The sequence below is a fragment of the Podarcis pityusensis genome (genome assembly GCF_964106645.2).
Source record: "Podarcis pityusensis genome assembly, chromosome: 2".
Taxonomy (NCBI): Eukaryota; Metazoa; Chordata; class Lepidosauria; order Squamata; family Lacertidae; genus Podarcis; species Podarcis pityusensis.
This window is the reverse complement of record NC_138029.1, coordinates 39211497-39232865: the sequence shown is the minus strand read 5'-3', so window position 1 is coordinate 39232865 and position 21369 is coordinate 39211497. Positions and strand designations below refer to the sequence as shown.

General features: G+C 41.5%; 1 protein-coding gene across 4 annotated transcripts in view; it reads right to left on the bottom strand.

The window, feature by feature from the left end:
- The window catches only part of TBCD (tubulin folding cofactor D), a 135812-nt gene extending 115280 nt beyond the window's left edge, over window positions 1-20532 (bottom strand). The window contains exons 1-8 of one of the 4 annotated variants that reach the window (XM_080993611.1): window positions 20428-20532; window positions 19247-19463; window positions 15463-15513; window positions 14247-14344; window positions 12138-12239; window positions 10651-10797; window positions 9278-9333; window positions 7441-7573 (exon numbers count right to left, since the gene is read on the bottom strand). In XM_080993611.1, the coding sequence (XP_080849737.1) occupies window positions 7441-7573; window positions 9278-9333; window positions 10651-10797; window positions 12138-12239; window positions 14247-14344; window positions 15463-15513; window positions 19247-19439 (780 nt within the window). In that variant the 5' untranslated portion in view covers window positions 19440-19463; window positions 20428-20532. The other 3 variants (XM_080993614.1, XM_080993613.1, XM_080993612.1) reach the window with 3 other exon arrangements.
- Between the last annotated feature and the right edge of the window lie 837 nt (window positions 20533-21369).

The following is a 21369-nucleotide window of genomic DNA, read 5'->3' as shown; positions in this document are numbered from 1 at the left end:
GGTCTTTAAGCAGAGGCTTGACAACCATATGTCAGGAGTCCTCTGATGGTGTTTCCTGCTTGGCAGGGGGTTGGACTCGATGGTCCTTGTGGTCTCTTCCAACTCTATGATTCTATGATTCTAGGTGCATTCAAACTACATTCCACCAAGTTCAACAAGACTTGGAACTCATTTTATAGCATAGATGAGAGAGAGGTGGTGCTTTCATATTGACTCTCTCCTGAAGCAACAAAAGGTGTGCAAAGGTCTCAGCTGAAGAAACCTATTTCTAATTAGGAAGCCAATAATATGTTTGCTTTGTCTTGTCTTCAGGAACTTTAAAAGGCCACAGCACATTATGTTAAAAGCAGGGGAAGGTGTCTATTATATGCCTTGGGCATTCCAAAGTTACACCACGTTCCTTCCATATTAATGGGGGCACATAACATGTGCCAAACTAACCAGCCTGCTGAGAGGAATGCAGCTCTCTCTCTTTTAAATAATTACACCACCTACAAATTAAAGAAAACCATTGGCGTATCCTAGCGACAGAAGTGTCAGATCTGGTTTTGTTGCTTTTGAAATAACATGGTGCAAGGTACAAACAAGAACTAGTTTCTTAGTAATCAGGGTAAAACCTGACACACCTCCTAATTGTCTGCATAACCCACTTTGGTTTTGCCTTTGTAAGATGTAAGAATCAGCATTACCTCTGGGAAATCTTCCCCAAGCTATACAAATCATCACTATTTAAGACTGGCATGACTGCTTGGCAGCAGGTACATCTTGCTGCCAAACAGATGGGAATTTGCAGTTACCCTCTGGCTCCAGTAAACTATGAGCAATGGGCTGTGCCCAACCTTAAGGGAAGATTGAAGAGAGCACAGTCAATTGCTCTTCAGCACCCCTCACAGGTCAGACAAGCAATTCACTGTCTCTAGTCCCATTTGCCCACCACACATTACTAAAAGTGAAGGAGAGTATAACAGGTGAGGAATGATTTCAAGAGGAAATCACCTGGGTCAAGGAGGAGCCTATACCCAAATTAGGACAAGTTTCATATAAGCCACAGGAAGCATGCATTTGGGCTGGCTACTATTAGAATCCGGAGGCTCTCAGCTTTGGTTTTCTTACATGAAGGGAACTTCCCATTCCCTCCTTCACTCTGCAGCCCCCTGCACCACCTGAAAATCTTGTCCAAAGGACTGGGGGACCCCCATGAAGAGCATGGGATGGGCCACGATGTTGCTAGGAAAGGGGGAAAGTGACCAAACTTAGGCAAGTACTTTGTGCAAGCAGAACCCCATTGCTACAAGCAACCTTCATCCAGTTCTGACCAGCTTCCCACTCCCTCACTTCCCTCTTTAAGGGAACACAGGGGAGAGGAAGGGACTACAAGGCCCCTTCGGTGAACTTTCTTCTGTTCTCAGGATCGATAACATTGTTCTATAAATAATAGTTGCTTGACACAATTTAGGGGAGGAACCACAGAACAGCTGTATAGCACAAAATGCTCCAGACTTCATCCTCAGATTCTCCAAGTAGGGCTGGAGGGGAAAACCTTGCTGAAACCCTGCACAGATATTGCCAGTCAGAGTAGATCATACAGAGATGGTTAGATCAATGATACAACATGGAATAAAACAACTTTCTTTGTACCCAATTTAAATGAGCATACACATCAGGGACTTAGCAATTCACATAAATTTTTGAATGAACTTAATTTAAGCCCAAACTGAAAAGCTGTAAGTAGGATTAAAACCAAACTGGAATTGAACCTCCAAAATGGTCTGGTGGTGAGTGAGGGTGGGGGGCAGGATAATGCCCTTCTTGTCACTTTCTTCCAAGAAGAAAGGGAAGGGACAAAGAAGGGAATCAGCTTAGAACCTACCCTCCACCCATCCAAGAGACATGTCAGCCAAAGGCAGGCAGCAAACCTCCACATCAATGTGTCTAAAAATCTAGGTTAAAGGCTCTTCACAATTAGAGACATCAAACATAGGTATATGGGCAACCCTCACAGCTACACTTCTGTTTTTTGTGCCCCTGGGACTAAAGAACTGCATAGCAGGGCTATCTCTAACCTGGGGCACAGTCTACCACAGCACAGCAGTATTTACCAAACAATGCTTGAGAGCAGGGACAATTCTCAGAGAAATGCCCTTTTCTTAAGACACAAATAAAAATAGTTCTTAAGGTATTTCTTTTCACTAACTTGCTGCCTAGGATACTTTATTTTAAAGTCATTACTCACATTTGTGTACTGTATCTCTTATGAAAAGAAATTAAGCACAACTTAATAAGTTTCTATGCCCCAGGCTACTTCAAGATGAGGACATCGCTGTCACGCAAGAACTTGGTGTGCTACGCCCTGCAGGGCTAACAAAAAAAGTTGCTGGTTACACAGGGGCAGGTTTAGAAGCAAGCCTGCCAACACAGAGCGTTTATATTGTAAAGTTATTCAGTAGAAGCTTCTCGTAGTTATAGACCAATTGCAGGAGCTTCGCCACAAACGATTTCAAACGTATCCATAAGTCAACATGCACAGATATCAGAGCCTCAGGACCAAGCTACACCTTATCTTTAAAGGCATCACTGCACCTAATGTGCAGATTAAAGCAAATTAATCAATGGGAGGGGAGGCTGAAAACCAATGGGATCAAAGACATGCAGAGGGAATTTAACCTTTCCTTTGCCTGCTGCAATCCTGAGCAAAACCCCTTTTCTGAGCTAGTGTTACTGAGAGAACATCTCCCATTAGTGTACTAATGACCCCCCCCCATGCAATTTGCATTTTTAAAAGTCTTATCTCGTTTGGTCATCAAATCTTTAACTAAGGTTAACTAAGGTTTCCCAAACCAGAAAAGTATCACATAGGTCCTCATGCTACACTTTTCCTAGCCTCCGTCAGTGTCATGCTGGCAACCAGCACAAGCTCACAAAACACACAGCCGACAAAGGCACATAATGCAAATATTGTCTGTCAACAGGAGAGTACATTCAGCAGCCAATGCTGCGTTTTACATTCAATACAGACATGCCTTATTTCAAAAGTGTATCTGAAAGAAATCAAGTAGTGCTACCTGTTGGCAATCCATCATTTCACAACAGGTGCGCTATCAACAGGTGCAGAAAAACAAGCCCATAAGTGGAATCAAGTTGTGCAATATGCAATGCATGTTTCAACAAGAACTATGTCAGTGTTAAACACTATGCATTAAATTACAAATTAAACAGCAGCATTCCTGTCTGCTCAGACCGATTCAGGAAGAAACATTTCAAAGCTCAGGAACTGTTCAGCTGCTACTTCTCTCCCCACTCTACCTCTCCCTGTCAAACTTCAACACATGGTGAAACTGAGTGTGTGTCTTAGCAATGCAAGCACAATCCCCACCTTCTCAGCAGCTGGAGCCTATGTTCAGCAGCTACTACTGCATTTTAGTTAGAATACTTCATCTGTACAGTGCTATGTTTATTTAAATGTACGACCTTCCCTGATTCCCTGAGGTAGAACCTGCTTTTCTAGTGGCTTCTATATCACAAGGTTTGAGGAGAAAGATATAGCATTCATTTAAATACAGCCATTACCTTCCGTGCGTTGTGAGGTGTCAGGGGTGCAGCTCACAAACCCAAGATTCATATCCACCTTTGCATAAGAAATAGCAACTGAACAAGCTCTAAGAGTCTGCATCTTTCCACAAAAGCTGAACCACTTTGATATAAAGATTGCCAAGATAACTTGGCCACTGAATCTGCTCTGATGAAGTCACGAGGATGTAGCTGTTTATCACCTATTTTTACATGGCTAAATCCAGAAATGAAGCCCTCTTCCATTTTGTTATGCCATTTCAGCAAGTTATGTCGCTTCATAATCTCCAATATATGTCAAAGGCTTCAGGGAGTTGTATTCATTAATGTGAAATAACTGCTGTAAATGGCACCCCCAAGCCAAATCTTACTTTACACAGAGACAGACTACTGGTACAGTCATACCTCGGGTTGAAGTAGCTTCGGGATGAATATTTTCAGGTTGCGCTCTGAAAAGGAGCGCGTTACTTCCGGGTTTCGCCGCTCGCGCGTGCACTCAAAATGACGTCGCACGGAAGCAGCAAAATGCGGCACGCGTCTTACGTTCGCTTCAGGATGCGAATGGGGCTCCGGAACGGATCCCGTTCGCATCCAGAGGTACCACTGTAGTCCATTGATACATTAAACTGTATCTACTGTTTTCAAGACCTGATATTTTGAGTTATCTTTAGCTGGAGATGTTGAACCTGGACTAAGAAGATTATCTTAGGCACGCCACACTCCCTCAAGCCTTGCCTTCTCAGCCTCAGTTCCATCTTCCTTCACACTACCAGCTACATCTCTTACAAGGTTTGTGTAAGGGCACCATATGTAATACTTTAAGAAGCCTGAACTCCAAAAGGAAAAACACACTACTTTTTTCAAGCACTACTCACTACCACTAGCAAAGTGCCCATGGAATTTCATGGATGGGTTAATGGAAAGTGTTTTGTGTTTAAGGTAGGGAAGAAGGGTTTCAGCTATTTCTACATCAGATCTTGCATATTATCTCTATCCTTGCTCCAGTCCTGTTTTCTATTGTCTATCTAGATAGGCCAAGATTGGAGTGCTCTGTGTAGGCAGTGTCTGCTTTCTATACTCTTCCCAGATGTAATTGGGCTAGTATCCTATCCTATTGGGGCATGTCAAAAGTGGAAGAACTTGAATGTTATCCTACTTGGGCAGGCTTAATTATTTTAGGGAGGGACATCTATTTTTTAAAAAAACCTGCTAAGCAAGGAGACTGAAATGTGTAATCAATGCGAATTCTACAACTATGCAGATACAATGTGAGAAAATATATCAAATGTAATATATTTATATAAATACCATTCAACATTCATAATCATTTCCTTTTCTTTAATACTCGCCGACTCCATAATACCATTTGCCTGTCACCTGTAACTTTACCTTTCATTGTAAAAGGAGAAGAGCCACTGAATATATTGGGCAACTTATATTAGCCCCCTGGATGTGTGGCTGCAATCATATACACTAAACTGGAAGTAAATCCCATTGAACTTAATGAGACTTACTTCTGGATAGACATGCATAGGATTATGCTGCAAGCAGTCAATCTATCAACAACAGAGAGATATAACCAAAAGGGCAACCTAATCAATGAAGTTGCTCAATATAATATGTATGCCGCTCCTTAAGAGGAAGCAAAACCCATACATAGACAGACAGGCTTAAGGTTCCTGGTTTCAAGAAAATTATAAATCATTCCAGTTTCGATTCAACTTGTTAAGTTTTCACCTGTTTCGTTTAACAGACACTAATAACAGGAGAAATAAAACCACAAGGAACAAAGGAATTATGATGCACATTTTGCATCCTACATGTTTCATCATGCACCAGAAGCAATGATCAGCCTTTGTTAAGTGGATGAAGGTGGCATTTAACCCTTAAAACTTGCAAAACAGGAATCTGATAGGGTAAAAAAGGGAAAGGGAAAGAACTGCATATAAAAGCTTTTTCTACTACTAATAGCAAAATGTCTGTGAAACTCCACTAGTGTTACACTATAGTTCAACCAAACAATGAAACCTGGGCAAGTATTTACAGATGAAGGCAAAGAGCTATCCATATAGAAACCAGCTTGGTTTTGGGGCTATACCCAACCAAGCCATACAAAATTAGATCCACTGAAATCAATGGACCCGAATAATATAAACCTACTGGATTCAACGAGCCTACTATGAATATAAATGAGTTGGATATAAACTTTAGTGTTTACTATTAATGCTACGGGGGGAAATTAATGGACTCCAATATGGGCTAATATTTGCGGTGGGGGGAGAACTGCTTAAGTAGTGCCTGTGAATACAACCATTTACTTTCCTCAATAAAAGTACCGTATTTTTCGCTCTATAGGACACACCGGACCATAGGGTGCACCTAGTTTTTTGGGGGGGAAATAAAGGGAAAAAAATTATTCCCCCCCCCCAGCCCCAAAGAGCAAAGCAGCCAAGACAGCCAGCGGGATCCATCCCACTGGCTGTCTTGGCTTCCTCTTCAGCCATGCACAACCTCTCAAGCCGGGAGAGGCTGCGCGCGGCTTTGGCAGAAGCCAGACAGCGAGCGGGATGGATCCCGCTCGCTGTCTTGGCTTCCTTTTTAGCTGTGGGGACAGAACGAGGCTTGCGGATAGCTGCCCAAAGCCCAGGGTGCGCAACGCTGCGCTCCCCGGGATTCGGGCTGCTGCCTGCTATTTGCAAGCTTTCTGAGCCCGGCGGGCACTCCCACCGCACTCCGAAGGCTTGCGGATAGCTTCCTGAAGCCTGGAGAGTGAGAGGGGTTGTGCGCACTGACCCCTCTCGCTCTCCAGGCTTCAGCAAAAGCCTGCATTTGCTCCATAGGACGCGCACAAAATTCCCCTTCATTTTTGGAGGGGAAAAGATGTGTCCTATAGAGCGAAAAATACGGTAAATGCTTGACATTCATTACTATGCAGAAAAGCAAAGCATTTGAGGGCAATGGTTTTAGCGATGAACCAGAGGGTAATAGAGCAGAGGAAGAATTTTCCACCCACCCTTCCTTTTAATCCCTTGTACTGTTGAGTTCACTGCAGCAAAGAGCAATGGGCAGTTAGGCCAGCTTGCCCACATACAGAATGGGTGTGTAAGGAAGGTAGCCTGCACATAAAATTTCACAAGCCTAATGTTGGCCCAGTTATAACACAACCCAGATTAGATCCTGGTTTAAGATGCTGATTTACAAGCAACAATTAAATGCAGCTTCCTGATTTAGATGTCAAGGGAACCTATGTAGTTTAACAAATCAGAACAGAAGTGCCAAAGTTGAGTGCATGAGTGGAGTGAATGAGGGAAGGAGGGAAAGCGAAAATTTGTTGACCAAAATATTGTGTGACCTACCATGCAGCAACGTTCCCAGTACTACATTGGATACAATCCAGAATGTTTATCTTAGTTGATTTGAAATTATCAAATTCATTTCAGTCACAACCAAATTGGTAATAAATAAAGCCGCAAATATGATTAATTAAAACTAATGTTATCAATCCATTTTCAGTGGCAAATTATGGCAACATGCAAGTCTTCTTCTGGGGATGGTGCATATAATACTGGAAAACAGGTTTTCTGTATATTTAATACTTACATAGCTTTCGCAGCTGCAACTTCTCCTGCCACAGTGTTGTCAAGATGAAAAAACCTGTATCTGTATCACTCTCTGCTATGAAACTATAAATAGCAGAGAATTTTTGTTCCATATTGCATCTGGCAACCACATACTGTTCTTAAATAATGATAAATGTTTCCAAAGCTTAAGGGATGGGAAGGTAATTGAATGCCATCTACTGGGTTTCTGCCAACAAGAGCATTTAGAGGAAAAATATTTCAGATTATCTTTGAAAGAAATAGCATTGTTTACCAGGGCTTGAAGCATGCCATCCATTACAATAGTTCCCTCCATAGTCTGAAAGGAGGATTTAGATAACATTGAAAGGGTCCAGTCCAGGAAGTCTGCCATTCTTTTTTGTTTGACATCAGGGCGGGTAATAAACCTGTTGCAGAAAAAAAAGAAACATTGCAAGTTACCTATTCACAGCAGTTCAGTTGGTAACTCATTTTTCCTGTTAGACAAACTGGTTTTTTTGTTCCTAAAGGCAACTAGCCAATGGATGCTTTCCAACATATTTTGGATGGGAACATTCCAACTGTCAGCAATATAACCCTGTCTTTTTCTAAAGCTCATAACCCAAAAATTTATACTGTCACAGTTAACAGCCAAATTGTCTTAAAATTAAAGTGGGACACTTTATTTACATAAATTATATATTATGTGTGTTTTGCCTTACTACTATCTGAAAAGCTGGGAGCAAATCAAGAGATAGAGTGAATACTTAGTCACTAAGGAAAACTGCAAATAACCAGAAAGGTAGCAGAACAATCCTAGGAGCAGAAGACAACTTCTATTCTTCTTCCATGCTAATATTAGCAGAAAACCACAGTATTAGTTTCCACCATTCTTATCAAGAAAGGTATATGTTCCCACTTCTTTTTTACCAAAAACAGAACTGGAATGACAAGTGCTTTATAGCGATATTTTTTAAAAAAACAAACAACAAAGATATATACAAACATGCACTGCTGTCAAAAGGTTCATCTGTCACTATGTACCATTGACCAATCCAAAATAAAATGTTAGTCAGTTTGCTTAGAACTCCCACTAGATGTCACTAGAAATCTACATGTACTTTACTCCAATGCTCTGAGGCCAGTTTCATAATACAATGCAGTTTCTGTGCCGCCTGAAGAGCCTTTTGCTACAGGCGATATTCCATAACCACATTCTTACAATAGAGCCAATGATAATATTGTTAATTCTTAACTTAACTTCCAAACAATTTTGCCACCATAAAACCAGCATAAAAAACGTGTGATAGGCTCCAGACATTGCCAGAAGGATAACTTTTTAGTTTTTACCATAGATTTCACAAGTCCATTTGACAAATCAGTGCTGGGCAGGGGGAGGGGGATCTCATCACTGAATTCAATGGGAGGTTTTGTACAAATGTTGGGGCAGTATTTAAAAGTGGTGGAAGATATCTGGATATGCTTGCACACCATTAACATAACGAAACCATCATTTCACTTATAAATTGTTGCATCACTTCATAAGACTATACTGTGAAAAAGAGATTGGTTCCTTAAAGTCAGCACCTATGGCAGAAATATTGCAACTATCAATTTATTCCAGACAAGGAAAAGAAGAAGGCAATTCTCAATGACCCAGGATGCTAAGAGGCTTCAGTTTAGATGCGTAATTTTGTTCCCCACAAACCGCAAATTTAGGTGGCTGAGTGCTGATAGTGGCCTTGTTTTGGTTCCAGCCATAAGAAACAAGAGGAAAGTATTAGCAGGTTCAAGTGATGCTCAGCTGAACAAAACGTTTTTCAAAATAACACAAAAAGGAGACACACACACACACACACACACACACACGGCCCAGTGTGAACAGCTCAGTAGTTTCAAGGAACCAATGAGTGTTGAGTGTCCATTGAAAAAGAGAAATGGAAAGGTTGGTGGGAAGCTAGCTTCAACTGAACTGCTTGAGTTTGTTACAGCTTATGTGTTGTGGGGTGAGAGCATGGCTAGCTAGCACCCTGAACAGGAGTCCTCCCATTAGGCAGTGAGGATATTCTTGTACATACACCAACAGTAATGAGACAGTACATTTTCTGTCAATATCAGCTTAAGTGACTTACTTTGAGACCAAAACTGCAGCTGCATCTCGAGCTTTGTCACTTACAATCAAATAGGACTAAAAACAAAAACAAAATTGAGTTAGAGGAGTTTGCAACATTAAAACCAAATGTGCACAATGTTTGTATGCAAACACTTCACCTAAGTATCTATGCAAGTCAGAACGGGGACAAACTACAGAAGGGGTGTCCAAGTACAGTGGTGCCTCGCAAGACGAAATTAATTCGTTCCGCGAGTTTTGTCGTCTTGCGATTTTTTTCGTCTTGCGAAGCTCGGTGTCGGGAAAGTTTTGAAAAAGCTTCAAAAATCACCAAAGTCTTTAAAAACCTCAAAAAAGGCTACCACACCGCGTTCTATGAGTTGCTCCTCGAAGTCAAGTCGCAACTGTATTAACGGTGTTAAGAAAAAGGAAACAAACTTGCAAGACGTTTCCGTCTTGCGAAGCAAGCCCATAGGGAAAATCGTCTTGCGAAGCAGCTCAAAAAACAAAAAACCCTTTCGTCTAGCGAGTTTTTTGTCTTGCGAGGCATTCGTCTTGCGAGGTACCACTGTATGGACTTCATACAGAGAGTTACTGAAGTGCAAATTGTTGGGACTGCAAAGTGAAGTATAGGGCTGTTGGAAGCCCTTTTGCAAACACCCTCCGTTTCATCTTATTCAAAGTGAAAATTAATCCCAGGGAAGATAATGGAGAATAAATTCACAAGAATTCAAGTTTACAGATGAACAAGAGCCCAACTACACATTTTCTTAATATAAACACATTATGAGGAATTTATACTGTATTTTTATATTGGGGTATTTTTGGAAAGTATTTTACAGCAACTATCTTGTTTTGTCTAAAATATCTTTTTATATGTTATGTTCTGTTAAGTTAAACTCTTCCAGTACAGATAAAAGATTATTGTTCTTGATTAAACATCTATATAAAAGCACTGTGCTGAAGGTGCACTGCTCTACAAATGGGCAGCTCACAGGATCCGTACCAGCTACAAAGGAAGTTAAGCAAGGTTGTAGCCTAGCTCCTGCACTGTTTAATTTATTTCTAAATGATATGTTATGTATTTTTGTGTTTTTATATTCAAAACTGCCCTGTGATACTCAGTTGAAGGGCACTGTAGAAATATAATAAATAAATAATAATACAAGTTATTGTTTTACCATTTGACAGATGAGATATTCAAATTAAGAAAAAGTGACTTGCCAAACAACATACAACATCACGGCAAATGATGGTTTAAATGAGGTTTCCCACACCCAAGTCCAAGACTAATCTAGTACCCCAGAACAACCCCGAACAACTGTAAAGGCTTATTAATATTACAAAAGACATTCTGCTTTCTACAGATTGCTGAACAGATCCAGAAATACTTGCTTTTGCCACTTTGAGAATGCGATCCATTGTTGGCACTCGAGGGCATCCTTCTTGGGAAGAGATGTTTCCATCCAGCCGTGCCAAATCGAACGGGATCAGGCATGTTACAGACAACCACAACAAGAGCATGTAGCGTGTCTCCCAGGTCTAAAGAAACACAGAAAAAATTATATTTATCATAAAAGTTGTTTTTAAAAATAGTTTGTGCCCCCAGAAAGTTTGCAGCACACACTTGTGAAAACCATCTCTACATGCAAAATGTAGACCACTATTACACAAAATAGGAATGATGTAGGAATGAAACAGGACCTCCAAGATTTAGTTTTAATTGACTATGGAAGGACAGTTACACAAATTTAAATGGAACATGGTTCAGCTAGAATACTTTATTCACACACAAGCCTAAGCCCCAACTTCATGAACTCTGCCAAACAAATCATGGCTCCTGAAGACATGTTCAAACATAAGATAGGAATTTCATTATTTTGAAAAAGCTCATAGATTGAACACTCCAGAAGTAGTTTGCTCATTCCCATATCTTTTTATCAAGATAACAGCTTGAAATTTTCAAAGTGCAGTTCCCTGGACCTTCAAAAATAAGTGAGAATGCAGTTGCCTCCTTAGAATACAAGGCAAGCAACAACTCTTGCTGAAAGGGTATATAAAGCATGCAGATATGACAGCAGCGTTTCAAAACAGTGTGAGTGAAAGCACACCTGTGAACGTACAAAGCTGTCTTTTAGCAAAACAGACCACTGCCCCCCTCCTCCCATTTAGTGTAAACCACATGGACTGGCAGCAATTTGCCCAAGGTTTCAGATGGGGTTCCTTCCAAGCCTTGCCTGAAAACGCTAGGAGCTGAACCTAGGAGCTTCTGCATACAATGTGTGAGCTCCACTACTAAGCTATGGCCCCATCCAGCACACATGCAATCATATTTGCACATGTTCCACATGAAACTGGCAATGTGCTAGTCCAACTCAGAGTAGACCCACTGAAATGTATGGATCTAAGTTAGTCAGGTTTATTACTTTCAGTTGGTCTCCCCCGAGTAGGATTAGCATTTGATACAAGCACGGTGTATTTTAATAGCGTTCCCCTAGCTTTCCCTTTCATTTACATACAGAGGTTTTGGTGAGGGGTGGGTGTGAGTGAAATGCACGCCTGACGTCAGTGGGGGAAGTGGAAAGGAGCAGAAGGATCACAAAAAGTTGAAAAGCCTGCCTTGTGCAACCCTTCTCACACTGCCCCTTTCAACCTCTGATGTGGGGATTTGGGCAGGTGAGCGGGACAATCCGCTTGTCAGGCATGTAACATCCTAAGTATCTCATGTAATTCAAAGTTAGCCTATGAGATGGGGAGAAAAAGCTTCCCCATTCCTGGTCTAATGAGTTGCGGCGGTGGGGAGAGGGGGGTTGCTGGGAGAGATGCAGGCAGAATTAGAGGGGGTTGGTGAGCAACACAAGCAGGGGCGGAGATGAACTCACCTCATGGTCTTTAGGATTCTGAGATTCCAGCATATCCAAGACAGGTTGTACATCAACTACTTCATGAGGAAACATGCGAAGGAAAGTTTTATACCCTCGTACCTAGCCAAAAAAAAAAAGTTTCTCAAGTAATTAATTTATTTCCAGTTATAGTACTATAAAAATGAGGTTATGCAGTATCCCACCCCCCCCCCAAAAAAAACCCTGAGGTACCAGGTTTAATTCATGGCATACTAGGCCTAGTTTTCACTAAGGTGGTCAACTTGTGTCTAGCCAACACCATTTCAGGCTGCGGGAGAGGATTCACACATGAGGATACTCTTCCATGAAGAAACATTTCTAGAGAAAATTATCTTATCATGGAGAAGGCTAGTCTATAACGATTCTTCCTAACATACTAGTTGTCTGTGTAAGCTGGCACCTGCATCCGAAGTGGTACAAGTCAAAGGCTCACCACCTCTGTAACAATGAAAACAAAGTAAGAGAATGCTAAGATAACATCAAGGAAGACGAAAGAGATAGCAAATGGTCAGTCCCCCGGGCAAAATCCACCCCCATAATTGATGCCATCAGGCCCCACAGATACAGGAAGAGTGCAGAGGAACTGCATCTGTGGCAATGAGACTTGGCAGCAAACCATTCTGGAAAAGAGAAACCCACTAGCGACATTCCCCGTAAAAAGAGATCTTGCATCAAATCCCAAAACGTTTTTTGTATACTCAGAGGCATATAAAGAGTATTTAATGAGCACTTGTGGAAACTGAGAGGGCTTGATGAGATGTGTAGACAACATACGGTATGCTGTCTGGATCACAGCCATTCAGCTTCTAGTATAGCCGCTCTTTTTATTATTATTTTTATTATTATTATTATTATTATTAATAATAAAAAAATTAAGCATGTTCTGTTTCTAGTTCTTCTGTCTCTCATGCCTGCCATTTATGTGCCCCTCAATCAGTAGCTGGTAGATACTGGGATCTCTTAGGCCACTTAAGCTACGTGACTTTAATTTGAGCTTGGTAAAGTATATAATAATACCTAAGTATCACTTTAACAAGGGTAGCAGGAAAAGTCCTCAACAGCAATCAATATCCACATTTTCCTCCGTATGTTTTTCCACCACGAAGCCATGTTCTTAAAAATACCAGCCTGTGATGGTTGCAGCACTTGTACAAGACAAGTAACTCTGCATGTTTCTCTTTGCTGGAACTCCAGAAACTGGATTGCAAAACATTCTGGCTTATTTCTGATTGATGGCAGTAGCTCACAATCATTAAGAAATCAGTTTCATTAGGTATTACCTACCAAGCTCCTACATACTCCCCAAAACTATTTCACAGTCATCCTGTTACCACCTCTTCCCTCCCTAACTCCAACCAACACCTTCTCTGCACCACTTTGTTTTCTAAAAGGTAAAAAGGATTGTAGCAATCAAGGACTTGCCATTTAGTTTCTCTCCATCGGAAATCCCAGTGGGGCCCCAACCTAGACTTTTGGAAACCCAGAGCCCTTGAGAATGTATAAATATATGATCAACAAAACATAAAATTATCTGTAATCTCACGCTACTTTTTGTTTTGTCTGGCACATGGATCAAGGGGAGGGGAAAAAATCAGAACAATTAGTGGTTAGCATTCTGCTATTACAGCAGAACAAAGATAGTAAGACTATTTGATATTAACAAATCAGTCATGCTGTGCTGAGAATTTATAGCAACTGCTTTCATAAAAGAACTTTTAGGACTATGGCAACCAATGTCCATGCCATTGTTCATTGTCTCATTTCTTTTCTTTTCCTGTTTGCACTTCCCTGTGCCAACAGTCACAAGCTCGTCTTTCTGTATTTCACAGTCTAATACACAAGGTAAAAAACTGGGGAATAACCCATAATTAGAGTCATTTATGCATATGTAGTATTTCAAGCAAGAAGCTTGTAAACAATGTTCTTATTACCAACATTTGTTCAGAAAACATGAAGTACTGACTTCCCGATAATAAACTGTGAAAGTGGAACCCAAATTATTAACAAACCCAGATTAAATACCAAATATTTCTAGAGCTTACTGAAACATATCCCCTGGGATAGAGAATCCCATTTCTAACATGTTACCTTTGAAATGATGTAAAGAAATTGAAAGGTCAGATGAACTAAAGAACAGGGAGATGCTTCATCCTGGATAATAAGCAGAAGTGAATTCAACATCGATTCTAGAGGAAACACAGTCAAAATGATAGAAAAGACATTAGTCTGCAAATTTGTTTCATTATTTTTACACACGTCTGAAAAAAGCAATGTCAGAAGACTACTTCAGGAACATATTTGTGAGAAAATGAGCTACATACACATTACAACTGAGGAGCTGCCAAGGGTTCCCCCCCCCCCCCCCCGCTTAGTCCTGGCTCATCTATGTCAAGGGGACTAAGGCACTAGAATTGCCAGAGACTTGATCTGCAGTCATTGGCTCAGACTGCTGAATCATTCACTAGAACTTTGTCTCCCTTTTGCAAAGTTATCATAATGCAGCCTCCTTTAAATCAAGATAAATACATTTAAGATATCCTTCGGTCTAATAAAATACGGAAGAACGATTCTGCAAAATGTAATGGTTAGGTTTTATAAGGCCAGAGGACAGCAAGAAATTACTATAGCTCCCATTAAAGGCAAACATGGTCTTGCTATATTCTGTTGTCTCATTTCAGTTTAAATATACTAAATTCTTATACTAAGTATATATTAGCAATGTAGTAATACAGTATATATTACTATTGCTGTATATCCTACCTGACAGCAGTTCCTTCATCTCAAAGTTCATGTGTCAGCAAGATAAGAACAACTGCAGCACCTCACACTCTCAAACCATTTTGACTAACTATTGTATAACCCAGGAGAGGCACCTGCAAGGTAAGAAATGCAAGACAGAAAAGGCCTAGAAGAGAGTAATGCACTATTTCTTACTTTGCAGGTGCACTTCCTGAGAAATAAGGAGGTCACCCCAGAGAACTGTAGGCTGCTTTCAATTGCCCAGGAGATATGCATCTTTACAGAAGCTCCCCCAAGATGAACTCTCCTTTTCCAGGACAGAAACCTGTGAGTTGGGAAATAAAACAAAACTACCCCAGTCTGCTTCTCACTTTTCAGGGAAGCCTGCTAGATTAAATATGATAAAGCTGCTGGGGGAAGTGTGGTGAAATCCAACACACTCTCACCAAAGAGAATCTGCCCCTCCCCATACTTAAACAAAGCAAAGCTTCTTCACCTGTTGTCCATGCTGACCAGTATTCTAAGATTCTATCAACATCTTCAAAAACAGCACAACAAAACTTACCTAAATGTGGATCCAAAAGGTGAGGCTGTTCCTGATAATTGTTCAATATAACTGAAAGATAAAAGCATATCCAGTGGAAAATCTGGAATCAATCTGAGAATGTTGTTTTAAAAGGAAACAGCATTAACATTCCTAGCCTGAAACTACTGTATCTTTAAAAAATAACATGTCAATAGTTATCCTGAGAAGCAAAGGAGTACCATTTGCTTTTTTAAAAGGCAAGTGGAAATATATTATCAAATCAAATGATTTATGTCCTCTTTTGAATCCCTAAAAAGTCTCTTACCAGGGGAACTGGTAGGACAGAGCATACTAGACCATTCCACCCCTTATTCCCCTTCCTAAGCTTCCCAACTACCAAGAAATAATTTTGTTCCAACAGGGATCTGGAGTCACTCTCATAATTAGCCAGTGCTATGTCCCCAGAGCAAATGCTCCTCTCATTGGCTCATTAGTCTATACTTCAAGCAGTCTATCAGTCTATACCAGAGAGGGCCTTCTCGGTAGTGGCACCCGCCCTGTGGAAAACCCTCCCACCAGATGTCAAAAAGAACAACTACCAAATTTTAAAAGACATCTGAAGGCAGCCCTATTCAGGGAAGCTTTTAATGTTTGATGGACTACTGTATTTTAATATTTTGCTGGAAGCCGCCCAGAGTGGCTGGGGAAACCCAGCCAGATGGGCAGGGTATAAATATTATTATTATTATTATTATTATTATTATTAATTATTATTATTATTATTACTTCTGCTCTCTTATTTCACACTCAGTTGGCAAAGCCTACCATTCTTATCATTCGTCTTTGGCTCAGGGCATGCAGAAGGTCCCAAGTTCAATCCCATGCATCTCCAGGTAGGGCTGAGAGAGACTCTCTCCCTGAAACCATGGAAAGCTATTGCTTGTCAGTGCAGACAATATTAAGCTAGATGGATCAATAGTCTGACTCACTATATGGCAGTTTCTATTTTCTCCATATATGTTCCATCTTTATATTAGACAAAATTAGCTTTTGTCAACATTTATTATTATTTATTGCATTTCTATCCCTGCCCTCTTTTCTAAAGGAGCCCAGTTTGGTAAACATCAAAAAGTTAAAATAATACAGTGGTACCTCGGTTTATGAACTTAATCCATTCCGGAAGTTCGTTCTTAAACCAAAACCGTTCTTAAACTGAGGCGCGCTTTCCCTAATGAGGCCTCCCGCGGCCGGTGCCCTTCCACTGTTCGGATTCCATTCTTAGACCAAGGTAAAGTTCTCAAACCAAGACACTATTTCCGGTTTTGCGGAGTTTGTAAACCAAATCATTCTTAAACTGGGCTGTTCTTAAACCATGGTACCACTGCACTATTTAAAATAAAATAACAACATATTCAAAACATTTCAAAACAATTTAAAAGCCATCTAGAAATTATATACCCTCACAGTTACTAATTTCAAAGTTGCCATGGCCTTCCTTCAGCCACCAAATGCCTGGGTAAATAGAAATGTTTTAAAAATTTTCCTGTAAAGGAGTTCATTCATTCATAATACATACATTTCAATGATGCTACACTAAATCATCACTAGGTGGCAGTCCAAGGCCAACTAAATACTGTACAGTGGTACCTCGGGTTAAGTACTTACCGTATTTTTCGCTCTATAACACGCACCCGACCATAACACGCACGTAGTTTTTAGAGGAGGAAAATCCGTAGGCATGCCACCCGTAGGCATTCCCTCCATAACACGCACAGACATTTCCCCTTACTTTATAGGAGGAAAAAAGTGAGTGTTATGGTGCAAAAAATACGGTAATTCGTTCCGGAGGTCCGTTCTTAACCTGAAACTGTTCTTAACCTGAGACACCACTTTAGCTAATGGGGCCTCCAGCTGCCGCCGCGCCATTGGAGCACGATTTCTGTTCTCATCCTGAAGCAAAGTTCTTAACCCAAGGTAATATTTCTGCGTTAGCGGAGTCTGTAACCTGAAGCGTAAGTAACCCGAGGTACCACTGTATTTGAAAAACCCTAATAATCAAAACTGCAGCTTACACCAAAATGCCTAAAAAGATACACTCATTTTCTGACTGTATCCTGTTCTTGATCTATGAATAAATAATAATACAGTGGTGCCCCGCAAGACGAATGCCTCGCAAAACGAAAAACTCGCTAGACGAAAGAGTTTTCCGTTTTTTGAGTCGTTCCGCAAGACGAATTTCCCTATGGGCTTGCTTCGCAAGACGAAACGTCTTGCGAGTTCTTGCGAGTTTGTTTCCTTTTTCTTAAAGCCGCTAATAGCCGCTAAGCCGCTAATAGCCGTGCTTCGCAAGACGAAAAAACCGCAAGACGAAGAGACTCGCGGAACGGATTAATTTCGTCTTGCGAGGCACCACTGTATTGGTGAAATGCTCTTTTGAACCTTCTAAAGGTGTTATTGGTATAGCAGGGGTGAGGAACTAGACTGAGTCATAGGACTGGATCCAGAAGTGGCCCACTCTCCAAGGTGCCACTTCTGAGACATTTGGGGGGGGGGAATCCATCCACCTGACAATCACCTGACATCAGGCAACACTAAACTCAGGCTGCAGGAACAGGCTTATCTCCAATACTAGAGCTATTATGTGCTTGCTCCTTGAGAGTACAAGGTGGCAGCAGAGGCTTACCTATAACTAAGTGCTTGAATTGGATTTAACAGATCACAGCACCTGACATCATTTGACACTGAGTAACTACCAGGTGGATGTGGTTTGCGAATATGGCCCACAAGCCAGAATCAGATAACTAATTAGGCCCACGGGATGGAAGTTCCCCACTACTGTGCTAGAGGATATTCGTTTTTTGTATAAATTTAACAACCCCATTTAGCCGCTTTGCTCTAATGTTATTATTGCTTCACTGTTTTTTATTGCATTTCCACAATGGACTAGTTTGCATGTCACACCATGGTTTAATGTGAACACAGGAGTGTGTAATCTCCTGGACAAGGGAACCCAGCCACTTTGCTACTGCGCAATGTTGAGCTAAGCCATCTGAACCTGCATTCATTCTTGGATAAAACCTATGGTGAGAGCTAAACCACTGGTCAAACCATGGCATAGGTCAGCACAGCAACAAAACTGGGTGGGAGAGAAGTGGCTGGGATCTCTTCTCCAAGTGTTTGCACATTTGCACTATGCCATGATTTGGCTCAGTGTGACATGTGAAGCAGGTCAGTAAGTCATTTTAAATGTTCTATTATTCAGTAATGTTGAACTACCAAATACAACCGTTGGAGAGTTATAGGAGACAATCATCTGCCATATTCTATAACAGACCATGAGACCAGTCAAAAATGTTTTATTGCAACCATGTCTGTAATCACAAAAGCTTGTATCCCAACTTTCCTTTGTGGTTTTATTTAGAACAAAGCTCAGAGAATGGTAACAATGGCATTTTTAGAGAGCAACCAGTCCACTTCAGCAATTTATTTCAGCAATAAAGAGATTAACATTTTGAGATTATTATCAAAACTTGAAAAATTTCAAATAAGCATTACTGTTTGCATATTGTAAATTGCTATTGCTTTCCTATAGTCACCTACAAGGCAATATTGATCAATCTTTTACTCAGAATAAGTTCCATTGTATCCAGTGGAACTTACTCTTTAGTAAGTGTGTTGAGGATTGTAGGCCTATAGAGTTAATGGATAAGGTGAACAAGAGTTGTCTTAATTCACAATTCAAATGCTTAACCATTACACTTAGTAGGATCTGGTGACAACATCCCAATCATCAGTTGTACATACTAAAAGGAAGAGCTCATACCTTTAAATTTTTCAAGCGCCGTCTCTCTCAATGATAGGTCTCCATGCACTGATCTGAGAGAATTAATCAACTCCTGTATTTCCCGACTCTCTGAAAAGGTCTCAAGTATGTTTCCCTTGGCGATGACATCAGACTCCAGGCATCTGCTATCCTCTTGCTCAGACCCATCTCCGTTCATCTCATTTAAAACCATCTTCAGCTCGTGAAAAATTCTTCTCTAGGCAAAGGCACAGCAAACCAGCATTTACCATTACAGTTAAATCCCACAATTAATGTTACAACCCTATACTGAGCTTCCTGAAAGCAAGACCCATTGAATTCAATGGGGAATTCAGGGGAAATTTGCCTTGCATGATGGACGCAATCCAAGTGCACATAAGCTCAATTATTTTCAGTGGGCTTAAATCTGTGCTGGCCTGTGTCCGTTCTTTCCCCATAGAAAAATAACGGGACAGTGTATAAAAGGGATTTCCTTCCCTTGCTATATACATCTCTTGTTCCACACGCAATTTAACAAGAGCCCGTTCTCCCATCTCTTCCAAATCCTATCCGCTTCCAGAGGATACGTTTTTATCTTGACAGGGATGGAAAGAAGGTTAGTTCAGCTTTTAAAATATAAATAAGGCCTTGATGCAGTACAGCTGTAGGCATGCCATGAGGATTGCTCGGGAATGCATTGTTCCTTTGCAAATAAAAATGTATAGCGATTTAAACTGCGTTCAAGCCCAGCGGGGAAGCTACACCCCTGAACCTGGAATCCTTCCCTTTAACCCCCGACCTATTACCAGGGCTTTTGTTGCCATACTGAAAGAGAGTTAATACTGTGCATTCGTTTTTCAGGGCTGAGGCAGGGGAAAGCACTTCGCACGAACTCATGAGAACATGAGAACTCCGCCTTTTGCCGCCTTAATTGAGGTGCAAGGCTGAGGCTGAGGGCGGTTTTTTAACATTTGCAGCCGAGCCGCGCACCGCCCTCCTTCCCCGGGGCCTGGCGTCCAAGACACCCCCCCCCGGGAGACCTTATCGCGAGAGAGCCTCTTCCCGTTTCCCAAGGCGGCTCGCCATCTCGCCCTGAAGGCCCTGGCCCTACCCTCGCCTCGCCCAGGCTCCTGCGAACCACGGAAAGCCCCGAGCCAAGCTCAGCGCCTCTCCCACAACAGCTCGCCGCTTGCAAGATTTACCTTTCGTCGTTGGCGCCTGCGCTCAGAAGAGGCCTCTCCAGGTACGGCTCCTCGCGCGGGACAGAAGGGCTCGGTGGACGTCCGCGCCTGGGCTGCGAAAAGGGGAGGAGCCCGGCAGCAGAGGGAGGGCGGGCGAGGAAGGGGAAAGCGGATTGGCTGGGAAGGAGGAAAGCGCCCGGCTGTGTGCGTTTTATCTTTCTGTGGCAGGGACGGGATGTAGGTGTGTGTTTTTTTCTGGTGGAGCTACATCGCGGGAAAGTCTTGCTTTAAACGCCAAGGCAAAGGAGAGCTGCTTGCCCTGGGCTGTGCAGGAGGCGTTTCCTTGGATGCTAGAGCGCTGGTTATAAACCGCGAAATAATAACAATAATAAGTCTGTAAAAAGCATAAAAGGTGCATGAGCCGCCCTGGGAGTTTTAAAAACAGATGTGCAGGATATAAATGTGCCGGATTGGAAGCACTGTTGAGGTGCAGGAAACGAAGACCCCGCAGTAGAACGACATTGTCATTTATTGTTGTTGTTGATCGCATAACTTTTGCAGCAACAGTGGAAAAGGAAAACTAAAAAAATACTGCCAGTCATAATCATGTACCACAGATCTGAAAATGACCTCAGACTTCTAATCCATCGAAATCACAATTCCCGGTGAAAGTCCAGTTTCTTGAGGTTAGCAGGCGGGAAAAAGAAATCAGTGTTTGGACAGGTGTTGAATGTTTCAGTAATAAAAATCCCTGCATTGGTGTGTGTTATGTCCTTTTTTCCAAAACTAATAAAATCATGCCTTATCTGGCCAAAAATATCTATTTACTTGTTCTCTAAGGAACCGGGTTGTTTGCATCATTACCAATGCTAAGAATCACATTTTGTGGTACTCAATTGTAGCTCCTTTCAGATCTTTACAGTGCTTAACTAATGTAAACCATACTGTACTGCCATCAGGTGT